The sequence below is a fragment of the Piliocolobus tephrosceles genome, chromosome 10, assembly GCF_002776525.5.
Source record: "Piliocolobus tephrosceles isolate RC106 chromosome 10, ASM277652v3, whole genome shotgun sequence".
Lineage (NCBI taxonomy): Eukaryota > Metazoa > Chordata > Mammalia > Primates > Cercopithecidae > Piliocolobus > Piliocolobus tephrosceles.
Window position 1 is genome coordinate 90310733 of NC_045443.1, and position 16657 is coordinate 90327389.

Below are 16657 nucleotides of genomic sequence, written 5' to 3' on the forward strand. Positions count from 1 at the left end.
GGAGAAGGGGGAAAGGGGAGAAGGGGGGAAGGGGAGAAGGGGGAAGGGAGGAAGGGGAGAAGGAAGGAAGGAAGGAGGGAGGGAGGGAGGGAGGGAAGGAAGGAAGGGAGGGAGGGAGGGAGGGAGGGAGGGAAAAGAAAAGTCGGTCACGGTGGCTCATGCCTGTAATCCCAACACTTTGGGAAGCCGAGGCGGGCGGATCACGAGGTCAGGAGATTGAGACCATCCTGGCTAACATGGTGAAACCCCATCTCTACTAAACATACAAAAAATTAGCCGGGTGTTTTGGCAGGCACTTGTAGTCCCAGCTACTGGGGAGGCTGAGGCAGGAGAATGGCGTGAACCTGGGAGGTGGAGCTTGTAGTGAACCAAGATAGCGACACTGCACTCCAGCCTGGGCGACAGAGTGGGACTTCATCTCAAAAAAAAAAAAAAAAAAAAAGGATAAACTTCTAGAAATGAAAAAAAAGACACTTAAAATGAAAATTAATGGGCATATTAAACAGCAGGTATTCTCCACAGCTGAGGAAAGATTTAATTAATTGGATAATACATTTTTAATTCCAAAATGAAAAACAAAAAAGAAGGATATAAAATATAAAACAGACAAGACACGGTGGTTCATGGCTGTAATCTCAACATTTTGGGAGGCCAAAGCAGGAGGATCACTTGAGGTCAGGAAGTCAAGACCAGCCTCCAACCAGAGTCACAGATGGAGACCCCATCTCAAAAACCAAAAAATTAAAAACTAAAACAAGGAGAGGTGCAGTGGCTCACGCCTATAATTCCAGCACTTTGGGAAGCTGAGGCAGGAAGACTGCGTAAAGCCAGGACTTCAAGATCAGCCTAAGCAACATAATGAGATCCCATCTCTACCAAAAAAAAAGAAAAAAGCCAGGCATAGTGATGTGCACCTATAGTCCCACTACTAGAGACATCAGATTGGGAGAATTGCTTGAGCCCAAGAGTTTGAGGTGCAGTGAACTATGACCATGCTCCAGCCCAGGCAATAGAGCAAGACCTTGTTTCAAAAAATAAAAATAAAAATAAAAAAACACATATAATAGAATAAATGATAAAGGGAAGAATTTTAACATACAGGAAGCCCCCAACTTAAGATAGTTTGACTTAAAATTTTTGACTTTATGACTGATTTATCAAGATGTAACCCCATCATAAATCAAGGAGCATCTGTATATCTAATCTAGGTTTCAGATGGCAATATCGGAAAAAAATTGAGGCAATAGTCAAAGATAATCACCGAGAATTTTCCAAAACACTTCAAATACACATTGGTGTGTACAGAAAGCCCAATGAGTCTCAAGCAGGATTAAACACACACACACATATAACAGGAAATGAAAGAAAGAGACTAGAACAGATTGATTGGCTGATTAATTTTTATAAAACAACGACAAGAGTAGAGAAAAGGATCCCTTCAATAGAACCAAATAGACTAAAAGCAGTCATCTCAACAGTAACAATATGACCCAGAAAAATGACAGAGATGGATTTTTTTTTTCAATGTGCTGACAAAAAAAAAGATCTGTATGTAGAATTTTATGCTCAGCAAAATCGTGTTTCAAGAACGAGCATAAAATAAAATTTTAGACTGAAACTGAGAGTCTGGCAAATCAGTCCTCATTTTAAAAAATCCTAAACGATGTACTATAACACAAAGAAAATAATTGTAAGTGGAAGGCCGAAGATGCAATAAGGAATGGTAAACAACTATACTGGTAAACACATGGATAAATCTAAAAACAATAATAACCTCTAATTTGTGAAGAAAAAAGAAAATAAGATAAATCTAAACTACTGAACCACAATATAAGTTGGGAAGTAGTGATTCATATCAAAGCATTCAAAGGTCCTTGAAATGGAAGGAGAGAAAAGTATTTTAGACATTATGTATGTTACAAAAGAAACAAAAATGGGCCAGGCATGGTGACTCACACCTATAATCCCAGCACTTTGGGAGGCCGAGGTGGATGGATCACTTGAGGTCAGAAGTTCGAGACTAGCCTGGTCAACATGGTGAAATCCTGTCTCTACTAAAAACACAAAAAAATTAGCAGGGCATATTGGCATGCGCCTGTAATCCCAACTACTTAGGAGGCTGAGGTGGGAGAATCATTTGATCCTGGGAGGTGGACAATACAGTGACCCGAGATCACGTCACTGCACTCCAAGGCAACAAAACAAGACTGTCTCAAAAACATAAAAAGAAAAGAAACACTAAATCAACAGAATATAATGCATAATATCCAAACTAGTAGCAGTACCCAACCCCAGCAATGTACTCCACCACCATGTGAAGGTTGCTTACCAAAGGGCCAGCAAATAAGAATGAACAGCTAGAGGTAGGAAAAAAACCAGAAGAGTGTGGTATTACAGAAGCACAGAAAAGAGTGTGTAGTAAGGAAGTTAAATCCAAACTAAGGCAAAAAGAGAAAAAGAAACAGAAAAGCAGGATAAAGAGAAAGTACAAAGCGCAATAAAAATAAATCAAAATACACCAATAACCAAAATAATTCAAAGGGTTTTCCCAGTTAAAAGACACGTGTTACGCTCTTTGCGAAAAACAAAAACAAGAAAAAACCCACCTAAAACAAAAGGAACAAAAAAATATGAAAATGAAAAGAAAGAAAAAGTCCAGGAGCAGTGGCTCACACCTGTAATCCCAGAACTTTGGGAAGCTGAAGCAGGCAGATCACCTGAGGTCAAGTGTTCGAGACCAGCCTGGCCAACGTGGCAAAACGCCGTCTCTACTAAAAATATGAAAAAAAAATTAGCTGGATGTGGTAGCACACACCTGTAATCCCAGCTATGCAGAAGGCTGAGGCAGGAGAATCACTTGAACCTGGGAGGCAGAGGTTGCAGTGAGCCAAGATTGCGCCACTGCACTCCAGCCTGGGCAACAGAGTGAGACTCTGTCTCAAAAAAAAAAAAAGAAAAGAAAAGAAAAGAAAGAAAGAAGAAGATACACAAAATACTAATCAAAACAAAACTGTGGTTATTCGACTACTATTAAACACCAATTCACCAAAAAGATATAACAGATCTAAGTAGATAAAATATGAAGCCAGTGACTGTAAACAGCATATTAGAGAAGTTTGGCTCTGAAGAAAAGCAAATAACAGATGGTATCTGAAGAGGGGATTTCAAGTCAGAGAAAGAGTTTTTGGTTTTGGTTTTTCTCATTTTTTATTTTTTGGTGTTCTTATTTGTTTTCATATGAATCATATGGAACAAATTTGTATGTTATTGGGAATTATATGAAGTAGAGGTAAAAAGTGAAGTAGCAGGAGGGAGAGATGATAAATTAAGAATGAAAAAGAATGGAATCCAGAGAACAAGACAAAGGAATGAAATTTGATAAAAAGGACTTTTTTTCAGTGTAATAAAGTAAGAGAAAACAGGCATGGCATAGGTATGATAAAATAAGAACACTTATCTAATAGTTCCTATTTTCTCACTTATATATAAGGTGACTGAGAGAAGGTTAAAAAGAGACAGATTTCAAAACAAAGAAGGTACAAAATAACTATCTCAGAAAGTAGGAAGTTAATCCTACTAATACGATATTAACAGTATTGCCAAGCACTGCACAATACCAATACCCATCGGAATTGTTTTTCGGTGTTGTTCTGACTGAGGTCAACTAAATTATTACTAGATTCCTTTGAGTTCATCATATCACGATCACAGTTTCCAACTTTTTCTTAAAGACATTTCCTGAAATTTGTTCTTAATAAAGTCTAACTGATACTTCTCCTCCCCTCTCACAAATTTGTAAAATCTTACTATGGTTAAAATATATATACATGGAGACAAATAATAAACAGATGGTCAGAGAGAGACAAAACAGAATGATGAATGGACAGAAAGAGGACATATCCAGAAACGTATGCACAATACACACTTGTCAACCAAGAGGTGGAGGAGAGCAGAGAAAAAAGACTGGGTAAGGACTACAGCTAGGCCTTCAAAGGGGCAACTGACAAAAAGTGTCAGAGCAAAATGTGAGCGTCTTGATCTCTTCGTGGCAGTATTATGGGTGAGTGTTATGTTCTTCACATTCCTTATCTCCTTTTTTTCTATAATCATCCAATATTACTTATTTACTAAAAATAATATTAGTGCAACTAAAGCTGACTTTTCACATTTTTTGAGGTTTTTTCACTTATTTATAATACTTTCTGCATTCATTTTTAATACAATGTATTTATATTTAATATAATATCTTTAATATCAAAGCCAAAAGTCCTTACAAAGTCATACATGAAGATAGTAAATAATACGTAAATTTGATAACCCAATTTTTCCTTAGTGCAATAGTTCATGACAGTACGCACACATAGATACTAATTAACCTGTAATTCTTTATAAACAGACATTTTAAAATCTTCAGTGAGATGACATTAGCATTAAAGACAAATTGGCAATATTATTTTTCAGAGTCTTAATGTATACTTTCTCAGTCTCACAACTAGGTACAGGTATATAGCTACAAGCATGTTTCAAAAGTCACATTCCAACTTATAAGAAAAACTTATGAGAAATTTTCCTAAACAAATCACCAATTGTTACACCAAATATTTGCTCATTTTCCCTTAAATAATATTGAATTTTATTGCCAAGTTATTATCATACCTCTGAAGAGCTTTCATTATTGACATCCACTGTGTTTATAGGAGTTGCTGATGAATCTAAATCAGAACCTTGAGAGCCAACTCTCCCAGGAGTCTGGAACACAAACAGAAGGGTGAAAAAAAGCAGACATTAACAATATATTCATAGGCCATTTAATAATCTAAACCTTTTCACATAAGAAAAGTAGATGTCTTTACAATAATAACAGCACTAACAGTATCCTTTATGGAAGACTATACCTAATGCTGTATCAGAATCTTTATATATGCATTTCTCTCATTTTCAGTCACTTTAAATTAATAAAATGTATACAACGCTTTTCAAAGTCTTCAAGTCACCTTCACGAAACATCTTATTTAATCAAAATGACATCTCTTAAGACAGATAAGATGGATGTTATCTCTGTAGAGAAGAAAACAGATTTAGAGTAGGAAGTGACTTGTTCACCATCGTACTCTTTTGTTTTGGTTGTTTTTTGAGTTGGGGTCTTGCTCTGTCACCCAGGCTGGAGTGCAGTGGTGCAATCTCGGCTCACTGCAACCTCCGCCTCCCAGGCTCAAGTGATCCTCCCATCTCAGCCACCCAAGTAGCTGGGACCACAGGCACACACCACCACACCCAGCTACTTTGTTGTATTTTTGGTAAAGACGAGATTTCACCATGTTGCCCAAAATGGTCTCAAACTCCTGAGCTCAAACAATCTGCCCACCTCTGCCTCCCAAAGTGCTGGGGTTACAGATGTGAGCCATGATGCTCAGACTACCATTGTACTGTTAACAAAAATCAGAAAGTCCTCAAGATGCAAGCTCAAGGAGGAAAAAAAAAAGAAATCAGAAAGTTCTCAAGATCCAAGTTAAGGCAAAAAAAATCAGAAGATGCAGAACTAAAACGCAGATCTGATTTCTTTGACAATGCTTTCCCTCTCGCTCTTTTTTTTTTTTTTTTTTTTGAAACAAGAGTCTTGCTCTGTCACCCAGGCTGGAGAATAGTGGCACGATCTCGGCTCACTTCTATCTCTGCCTCCTGGGTTCAAGCAATTCTCCTGCCTAAGACTCCTGAGTAGCTGGGACTACAGACACATGCCACCATGTCCAGCTAATTTTTTTGTGTGTATCTTTAGTGGAAACGGGGTTTCACCATGTTGGCCAGGCTGTTCTCGAACTCCTGACCCCAAGTGATCCCCTCGCTTTGGCCTCCCAAAGTGCTGGGATTACAGGCGTGAGCCATAGTGCCCAGCCGGTGATGCTCTCTTTTCTACACTAACTAAAACTACAGTGATTCAAGTGGTGCAAAAAAGACCAATGCAGCCCAAGTTATCAAGTCTCCATCACCTACCATTCAAACCAGTCATTACCATCCATCTCCAATACTTGATATGACACCATCAGAGGCACATTTTGGAGGGTTAAAGGTCTTTTCCTCCTGCACCATTTATCACTTAGCATTATCATTTATTAAAATCTAGGTGTTACTTTTACATCAAATTGCTTTTTGGATGAATTTGAAACATAGTAAAACACTGTGTAAAAAGAGATTTAGAGCACAAATACTGACTCAATAATACTCATCAAAAAATATATATGGTACATGCTAGCATTATCCACACTTTACACATGAGGGAACCAAGGCATAGAGACTAAGTAAGTTGCCCAAAGTCAGATGGGTAATAAAGGGAAGAAGGGATTTTAATTAGAGCAGTATGGCTCTTAATCACTAACCAATACTCCTTCTCTGTTAGACATCTCCACTGAAATGCCCCTCAATCACCCAAGATTCAAAACACCTCACTACATATTTGCCTCAAGATGTGAACATCCTATACATCACTACTAAATGTTCAACCTAAATGCCAAATAAGGATGAATTCATAATGCTATATTCATCAAAATGATTATAAAAACTACATACGATGGAAAAATATACATGATTTAAATTATATATAAAAACTACTGATATAAGAAAAAAGACTAAAAAGAAATATTCCAAAATTCAAATAATGATTTCTGTAGTAAAACAGGAATCTTCATTTTTATGTTTTTCAGTTTTAGTTTTTGCTACTTTTTTTTCCAGAATTTTAGATCCACACTTGAATTGCTTTTATCTTGAAAAAAATGTTTTATGTTAAAGATAAGCAAACCTCCAGTTGAATAGACAGCATTCCTTTTTTTTTTCCTCATGCAGATACTCTGCACATTTATTTACAGGCATATCTCATTTTATTGTGTGTCACTTTACTGTACTTTGCAGATGTGGTGCTTTTTAGATATTGAAAGTTGATGTCAACTCTGCTGTCAAGCAAATCTATTGCTGCCATTTTTTCAAAAGCATGTGCTCATTTTGTATCTCTGTGTCACATTTTGGTAATTCTCACAATATTTCAAGCTTTTTTATTATTATCATATCTGTTATGGTGACCTGTGATGAATGATCTTTGAAGTTACTGCAATTATTTTGGGGCACTACAACCCATACCCATATAAGATGGCAAACTTAATTGATAAATGTTGTGTGTGTTCTGACTGCTCCACCCACTGGCCATTTCCCAGTCTCTCTCCCTTCTCCTTGAGCCTCCCTATTCCTTGAGACACAACCATATTAAAATTAGACCAATTAATAACCCTATAATGGCCTCTAAGTGTTCAAGTGAAAAGAAGAGCTGCTCATTTCTCACTTTAAATCAAAAGCTAGAAATGATTAAGCTTAATGAGGAAGAAATGTGGAAAGCTGAAACAGACCAAAGGCTAGGCCTTTGTGCCAAACAGCCAAATGTGAATGCAAAGAAAAAGTTCCTGAGGAAATTAAAAGTGCTACTCCAGTGAACACACAAATGATAAGAGCACAAATTGCTGAGAACATTTTAGTGACCTGGATAGAAGTTCAAACCAGCCATAACATTCCCTTAAACCAAAGCCTAATTCAGAGAAAGGCCATCTCTTCAATTCTACGAAAGCTGACAGAGATGAGGAAGCTGCAGAAGAAATGTCTGAAGGTAGCAGAGGTTGGTTCATGGGATTTAAGGAAAGAAGCTGTCTCCATAACATAAAAATGCAAAGTGAAGCAGCAAGTGATGATGAAGAAGCTGCAGCAAGTCATCCAGAAGATCTAGCTAAGATAACTGATGAAGATGTCTAATAACAGATTTTCAATTCAGAAAAAAACAGCCTTCTATTGGAAGAAGATGTCATCTAGAACTACTATGGCTGGAGAAGAGAAATCAATACTGGGCTTCCAAGCTTCAACTTCCAAGCTTCAAAGAACAGGGTAATTCTTGTTAGGGGTTAATGCAGCTGATGACTTTTAAGTTCAAGCCAATGATCATTTATACCGTTCTGAAATTCCTAGGACCCTTCAGAATTATGCTAATGCTACTCTGTGCTCTATAAATAGAACGAGAAAGCCTAATTAATAGCACCTCTGTTTACCACATGGATCACTGAATTTTTTTTGTTTTTTGAGACACAGTCTCACTCTGTTGTCCAGGCTGGAGTGCAATGGCCCGATCTCGGCTCATTGCAAGCTCTACCTCCCGGGTTCATGCCATTCTCCAGCCTCAGCCTCCTGCCTCAGAGTAGCTGGGACTACAGGCGCCTGCCACCACACCCAGCTAATTTTTTTTTTTTTTTTTTTTTTTTAATTTTTAGTAGAGACAGGGTTTCACCGTGTTAGCCAGGATGGTCTGGATCTCCTGACCTTGTGATCCGCCCGCCTCAGCCTCCCAAAGTGCTGGGATTACAGACGTGAGCCACTGCGCCTTTCCAGATCACTGAATATTTTAAGACCACTATTAAGAGCTGTTACTGGAAAAAAAAAAAAAAAAAATCCTTTCAAAAATATCGCTGTCTATTAACAAGTCACCTGGTTACCCAAGAGCTCTCCTGGAGGTATACAAGGAGTTTAATGTTGTTTTCATGCCTATTAATATAACATCCACTCTGAAGCCCATGGATCAAGGAGTAATTTTGACTTTCAAGTCTTATTATTTAAGAAATATATTTTGTAAGACTATAACTACCATAGTGATTCCTCTGACAGAACTGGGCAGAGTGTGTGGAAAACCTTCTAAAAAGGTCACCACTCTAGATGTGATTAAGAACATTTGTGATTCATGGGAGGAAGTCAAAATATCAACACTAACAAGAGTTTAGAAGTTGATTCACCTTCATAATGACTGTGAGGGGTTCAAGACTCCAGTAGAGCAGATATGGTGGAATCAGCAAGAAAATTAAAATTAAAAGTGGAGCCTGAAGATGTGACTGATAATTTTCTTTTTTTTTTTTTTTCCTCAAGACGGAGTCTCACTCTGTCACCAGGCTGGAGTGCAGTTGCGTGATCTCAGCTCACTGCAACCTCCACCTCCTGGGTTCAAGCAATTCTCCTGCCTCAGCCTCCTGAGTAGCTGGGACTACAGGTGCATGCCACCATGCCAAGCTAATTTTTGTATTTTTAGCAGAGAAGGGGTTTCACCATGTTGGCCAGGATGGTCTTGATCTCTTGACCTTGTGATCCGCCCACTTCGGCCTCCCAAAGTGCTGGGATTACAGGTGTGAGCCACCGCACCCAGCATGACTGATAATTTTCATGATAAAACTTTAATGGAGGAGGAATGGCTTCTTAGGGATGAGCAAAGAAGGTGGTTTCTTGAGATGAAATCTACTACTGGAGAAGATTCTGTGAACACTGTTAAAATGACAATCAAGAATTTAGAATATTCCATAAATTTAGTTGATAAAGCATCAGCAGCTTTTGGGAGGACTGACTCAAGTTTTGAAGGAAGTTCTACTGTGGGTAAGATGCTATCAAACAGAATGCCACAGGGAAATTTTTCATGAAAGGAAGAGTTAATCAAAGCAAAGCAGCAAACTTCATTGTTATTCTAAGAAACTGTCACAACTCCAACCTGACCAACATGGTGAAACTCCGTCTCTACTAAAAATACAAAAATTAGCCATGCGTGGTGGTGCACGCCTGTAATCCCAGCTACTCAGGAGGCTGAGGCAGGAGAATCGCTTGAATCTGAGAGGCAGAGGTTGCAGTGAGATTGCACCACTGAAAGATAATAAAAAAAGGAAAAAAAAGAAATTGATATAGCCATCCCAACCTTCAGAAATCTCCACCCTGGTCAGTCAGCATCTATCAGTATAGAGGTAAAACCTTCCACAAGCAAAAAGATTATGACTAGCTGGGCAAGGTGGCCCACATCGGTAATCCTAGTGCTTTGGGAGGTGGAAGCAGGAGGATTGCTTGAGACTACACATTTGAGACCACTCTGGGCAACATAATGAGACCCCATCGCTACCAAAAAAATACAAAAATTAGCAAGGTATGGTGGCATGCACCTGTAGTCCCAGCTACTAATGAGGCAGGAGAATAGGGTCTGGAGGCAGGGAACCTAAGGCTGTTTCACAGCGACTTCCTAGAACTAAATTGAAAGGAAAACCCTAACTTTTCACACCTAAGTAACAAAAGGACCAGAGGCTACTCCCTTTAACCATTTCTGCACGGCAGATGGGAAATTGGCTATCCACAACAAATCAGATTGCAGGCAACTCCTCATTTGCATAGAAGTATAACTGTGTAACTTCACCCTAGGCTCTGATTGGTTGCCTTTTGCAACCAATCAGACGTTTGCACAGGAGTGTGACCTCTGTAATTTTACTTCAGCCTCTGGTTGGCTGCTTTCTGCAACCAACCAGACTGATTGTGGGCTACCACTTCATTTACATGAGGTGAGCGTGAAGTGGCTAATGGGAAACGTCCAGGGAGTATTTGGACCCAAGAAGATTCAGCATCCAGCCCCTTGAGCCGCTGCTCAGGCCCACTCCCACACTGTGGAGTGTACTTTTGTTTTCAATAAATCTCTGCTTTTGTTCTTTTGTTGCTTCATTCTTTCTTTGCTTTGCTGGGCATTTTGCCCAATTCTTTATTCAAAACGCCAAGAACCTGGACAACTTGCAGTCACAACCCTCTACCAGTGACACTAGGAAGGCTGAGGCGGGAGGATCACTTAAGCCCAGGAATTCAAAAATGCAGTGAGCTATGATCACACAACTGCACTATAGACTGGGTGACAGAGCGAGACTCTGTCTCATCAAAGAAAAAAGATTACAAATCACTGAAAGCTCAAACGATTGTTAGCATTTTACAGCAATAAAATATTTTTTAATTAAGGTATCTACTTAATTAGACATAATGCTATTGCACACTTAATAGACTACAGTGTGCTGTGAATATAATTTTTATATGCACCATGAAACCAAATAATTTATGTGACTCATTTTGTTGCGATACTTGTTTCATTGCAGTGATCTAGAACCAAGCCCGTAATATCTCCGAGATATGCCTATATACAAGTATGCCTATATACTTGTAAAATTTTTATATAAATCAGGAAACTAGAACAAGTACAAAATAACAACCAGTAATTAAAGCTACAGAGAAACTCCCAAACTCTTCTTAAACATACTTCCTCAAAGAAGGGTATAAGATTAAACTTTTATTTCATATTCTAGATAGAGTATTAACCTAGCATGCCATGACAAGGTGGAAATAAAATGATCTTGAACCTTTTTTAAAGTACTTATGTTCTTTAGGATTCTCAAAAGAACTCAGGGTTCTGGGAGGTTCTGTCAACTAAAGATGACAAAGAAGGAACATTATGGCTGGGTGAAATGGCTCATGTCTGTAATCCCAGCACTTTGGGAGGCTGAGGTGGGTGGATCACTTCAGGTTAGGAGTTTGAGACCAGCCTGGCCAATATGGTAAAACCCCGTCTCTACTAAAAATACAAAAATTAGCTGGGTATGGTGGTGCACAACTGTAATCCCAGCTATTCGGTAGGCTGAGGCAGGAGAATTGCTTGAACCTGGGAGGCAGAAGTTGCAGTGAGCCGAGATCGTGCCACTGTACTCCAGCCTGGGTGACAGAGCGAGATACCATCTCAAAAAAAAAAAAAAAAAAATAGGAACATTACTTGTGTAACTATGTCTCCTTCCTTTCCTTCTTCCTTTCCTTCTTCCCTCCCTTCCTCTCTCTCTCTCTCTCTCTCTCTCTCTCTCTCTCTTTCTTGTCTCACAATGCTGCCCAGGCTGGTCTTGAACTCCCAGGCTCAAGTGATCCTCCACCTACTTCATCCTCCCAAAGTGCAGAGATTACAGGCAAGAGCCCCTGCACCCAGCCTATGTTTCAATAAAGATGGTTAGAGAACATCAGAGGCACAGTTCAGAAAGAGACAGGCACCTTACTAATGAGAAAAAAAGAAAGAAACATTGTTGAGAGATGGAGGAGGCAATAACTATCCTGCCCAAGAATAGTAGCAACCACCACACCAAAGCTTATTGAAAACAGGTAGAAAGTGGCAGAATTTCAATAAAGTACTAAAGATGAAGAATGCAAAATGAATCTCTGGCCAAAGGCAAAAAAAAAAAAAAAAGAAAAATGAGAGGAGCTGGATATGAGGAGTCTCCATTTGGTTGTCAGTATCAGGAGACACTAACCAAAATGATGAAATTGTAAGACTTTCATCCTCAGAGAAGTCAGAGAAGGTTAAGCCAACCAATACATGAGTGAAATAAACATGAATTTTAGATACCACCTATCTAGATCAAATCCCACTTCAGCCTAACTTCAATTTGCTACAGGCTTTAGAGAGGTTGCACTTTATTGCCAGGTCTCGGAACCTGAGCACTACCTCCTGCCTCAGCATGGTTGCTGACCCTTCTTCTGGGAAGTTTCCACTTTCTAGACGAGCAGACAAAGCTTGTGAAATAATCAAAGCAGTGATGCCAAGGATGTCATGGCAGAAGGCCTGGGTTCCTGAGCCACTGAGAGCTCACAGGGCTCGATTTGACATTCCTGATGCATTACACAGGCACATTCATCCTGCTGACACTTTAATCTGCCCTCATTGGGAAAGTCAGGATCATCTTCCTGGGTACTGAACAGGGTCAGCTTTTAATCTAGTCTCTTCACTTTGTGGTGGGACCAAAGGTGCTGGAAGAATTAGGGGAGAGGGAGCAGTGGGCCTCTATTTTCTCCTTCCTCTTGCTCGGTCTCATTTTCTTTGTCCTTACAATCTTCCTAAAATGCCTATGCTTTTTTGGAAGTTGATCTAGCTTTCTTTTCTGGACTGGAGGCACAGCAGGATATTGTGAAACCTCAGCCACATGACTCTTGGGTGTCTCCTCCAATGGCTGTGATAATGATTCCAAACTTTTCTTCAGAGGGTCATTCTCCCTTGGGTGGAATTTATCTTCTGCATCTTGAGTATTTGGTGATAAGTTCAAGTGTTTTTTTTTTGTTTGTTTGTTTGTTTGTTTTCTTGTTTTTGAGACAGAGTGTCGCACTGTCTCCCAGGCTAGAGTGCAGTGGCACGATCTCGGCTCACTGTAAGCTCCGCCTCCCAGGACCACGCCATTCTCCTGCCGCCGCCACCCGAGTAGCTGGGACTACAGGCGCCCACTACCACGCCTGGCTAATTTTTGTATTTTTAGTAGAGAGAGGGTTTCACCGCGTTAGCCAAGATAGTCTCCATCTCCTGACCTTGTGATCCACCCACCTCGGCCTCCCAAAGTGCTGGGATTACAGGTATGAGCCACCGCACCCGGCCCAGGTTCAAGTCTTTAGTGACATGTTTGGGCGATTGGAGATTCCTAAACTCTGTCACTGAGTTTTTTGTTTTTTGTTTTTTAACCTACTATGCTGATCCCAGCCAGCTTTGCAGAAACAAGGAATCACAACAAAAGGGACCAGAAGTCAAATGATTTTTTTAAAAAGGTAGTTAACACCCTGGCTGTTTCCAATGATGTATCCTTAGCTATCACAGACACAGGAGGAATACTGATCTCAGATTTCTCCCCTCGACTTATCTAAAGGCATTCAAGGGCTTTCAGAAAAAAAGTCCTCAAGTTCTTCTCAGCCTAGGGAATCTCAGATTTCCTAGTACAGTATGGAGGAGCAGGGGCCTCAGTCTCCACAGTCCCTTTAAATTTTCCTAAAATCTAACACTCTAAAACTGTCTAAATTTATCCAGAGTATGTTTTTACTGTGTTCATTTAATGCCCACAAAATTTTCTTGTTTTCATATCAGCTACAGTCCTGCCAACACCAAAGCAAGATTCGTTCCCAAAATAATACAATTGAGACATGAATTTATAAATAAATAAAAGCCAGTTCTGGATTTAATGAAACATTCATGGATGTGGCAAAAAGTAAATGGCGAAAACGTTTTAAAACAGCACTTAAATTTTGTTTTTGTTTTGTTTTGTTTTGTTTGAGACAGTCTCGCTCTGTCACCCAGGCTGGAGTACAACAGCATGATCTCGGCTCACTGCAACCTCTGCCTCCCAGGTTCAAGTTATTCTCCTGCCTCAGCCTCCCCAATAGCTGGCATTATAGGCACACGCTACCACGCCCAGCTAATTTTTGTATTTTTAGTAGAGACGGGGTTTCACCATGTTGGCCAGGCTGGTCTCGAACTCCTGACCTCAACTGATCCACCTGCCTCAGCCTCCCAAAGTGCTGGGATTACAGGCATGAGACAACATGTCCAGGCTAAATTGGATATTTAATATAAAGAACTGTTCTATAAAACTAGAAATTCATTTTTGATTCATTAACATTTCAATAGCTTCACACTACGATGGTATTAAGAATAATGAAAGATACTGGAAACAGGAAGTTATACTTCCAAAGAACTATATTTTCCCCATTTGTTTCCTTTATTTTTCCAGATGCCAGATGGCTTCTCACTAAGGTTTTCCTTGACTGAGAGGAAGTAAGTAATTCAAAGAAATATTGTACTTTTTTTTATTTTTGTAAAGATAAAGTCTCCGTATGTTGCCTAGGCTCATCTCGAACTTACGGGCTCCAGTGATTCTCCTGCCTCAGCCTCCCAAAATGCTGGGATTACAGGTGTGAGCCACCATGGCCACCTGAAATAAGGCACTTCTACATAATCCTATTATCACCACCAAAAATACCCTTTCTCAAATTTGCCTAAAATAATCCTAGTAAATGTATCTAAGTAAAGCCCAAGAGGCACAGGGAGTAAACGGAGAAAAAAACAAGGAAACCCTCACAGGATAGGGGTTTTTGATGCCCATATTTTAAGTATACTCCTCATGATTGTTGTTAAATTATCTAAGAACTTCTTGTTCTTTTTTTTTTTTTTTTTTGAGACGGAGTTTCACTTTTGTTGCCCAAGCGGGAGTACAATGGCACAACCTCGGCTCACTGCAACCTCTGCCTCCCAGATTCAGGCAATTCTCCTGCCTCAGCCTCCCGAGTAGCTGGGACTACAGGTGCACACCACCATGCCCAGCTAATTTTTTGTATTTTTAGTAGAAACAGGGTTTTTCCATGTTGGTTAGTCTGGTCTCAAACTCCTGACCTCAGATGATCCGCCCACCTCAGCCTCCCAAAGTGCTGGGATTACAGGCGTGAGCCACTGCGCCCAGCCTTCATTCTTGTTCTATTTTCAAGCCACTAAAATTCCTTTATTTCAATGAGAAGCCCAAAAACAATAAAATTAACTCTAAATAAACAACATAAAGCATTCTGACTTTTTCACTTATAAAAGTTTTATTTTGCAAAAAGAATGGAATTGGAATGATTTATGCTAAAAATTTAAAGTGATAGGCTGGGCACAATGATTCACATCTGTAATCCACCACTTTGGGAGGCCGAGGTGGGAGGATCACGTCAGCCCAGGAAGTCAACACTGCAGTGAACTGTGATTATGCCACTTTACTCCAGCCTGGGCAACAGAGTAAGACCTTGTCTCCAAAAAAAAAAAAAAAAAAAAACAAGGTAAGTATCACAATGGACCAAAAATAAAATTGAAACATAGAGTATCCAGGATTCTGGAACCTAAAACAGGTAGAGGCAGCTAAGTTCAGTAATAAGAACCAAAATCGCCCTGGATGTGCAAGGTAATAAGAAGCCAGGCCCACTGTGAAAACTTAGTAATCTGGGCAAGGCAACTATCTCTTGCAACAAATAGAAACTCTTTAAAAAGCTGTAAATCCGGCCAGGTGCGATGGCTCACGGGTGTAATCCCAGCACTTTGGGAGGCCGAGGTGGGCATAACACGAGGTCAGGAGTTCGAGACCAGCCTGGCCAACAGGGTGAAACCCCGTCTCTACTAAAAATACAAAAATAGCTGGGCATGGTGGTGGGTACCTGTAATCTGAGCTACTCGGGAGGCTGAGGCAGTAGAATCATTAGAACCTGGGAGGCAGAGGTTGCAGTGAGCCAAGAATGCACCACTGCACTCCAGTCTGGGCAACGGCGCAAAATTCTGTCTCAAAAAAAAAAAAAAAAAAGCTGTAAATCTTGCCATGCACTGTTTAGGCCCAAAATCTGAGCAGAGCTTTTCCAGGTAGAGATGAGAGGGCATTCCAACCAAAGCATTATTTGTAACAGTTTATAAATCATAAGCAACCTATATGTTAAAATAAAGAAACTGTTAACTAAACTATGACGTAACTGTTCAATAGTCTTGACAATTAATGGGATAAGTGTGTAGGTTATAAAGTATAAAGGTTATGTAGAAAAATGAGAATGCAGTCGGAAGCAGTGGCTCACGCCTGTAATCCCAGCACTTTGGGAGGCAGAGGCAGGCAGATTACCTGAGGTCGGGAATTCGAGACCAGCCTGACCAACATGGAGAAACCCCGTCTCTACTAAAATATAAAAATTAGCCGGGCGTGGTGGCAGGTGCCTGTAGTCTCAGCTACTTGGGAAGCTGAGGCAGGAGAATCACTTGAACCCGGGAGGTGGAGGCTGCAGTGAGCCAAGACAGCACCACTGCACTCCAGCCTGGGCAACAAAGGCAAAACTCTATCTCAAAAAAAAAAAAGAAAAATGAGAATGCATATGATATATGATATAGCTACTATGAGAAATAAAAAAAAGAAAAAACAAAAAAAAGAAAGAAAAGAATGTATATTATATAAATCCTGAATTTGCCAAAGAGGTAAATACAACATTGGAATATATTATG

General features: G+C 39.8%; 1 protein-coding gene across 2 annotated transcripts in view; it reads right to left on the bottom strand.

Annotated features, from left to right (window-relative positions):
* Positions 1-16657, bottom strand: part of EEA1 (early endosome antigen 1) — a 176314-nt gene that overhangs the window by 135160 nt on the left and 24497 nt on the right. For both annotated transcript variants that reach the window (XM_023224244.1, XM_023224179.1), the window contains exon 2: positions 4657-4749. In XM_023224244.1, the coding sequence (XP_023080012.1) occupies positions 4657-4749 (93 nt within the window). The remainder of the gene's footprint in view (positions 1-4656; positions 4750-16657) is intronic.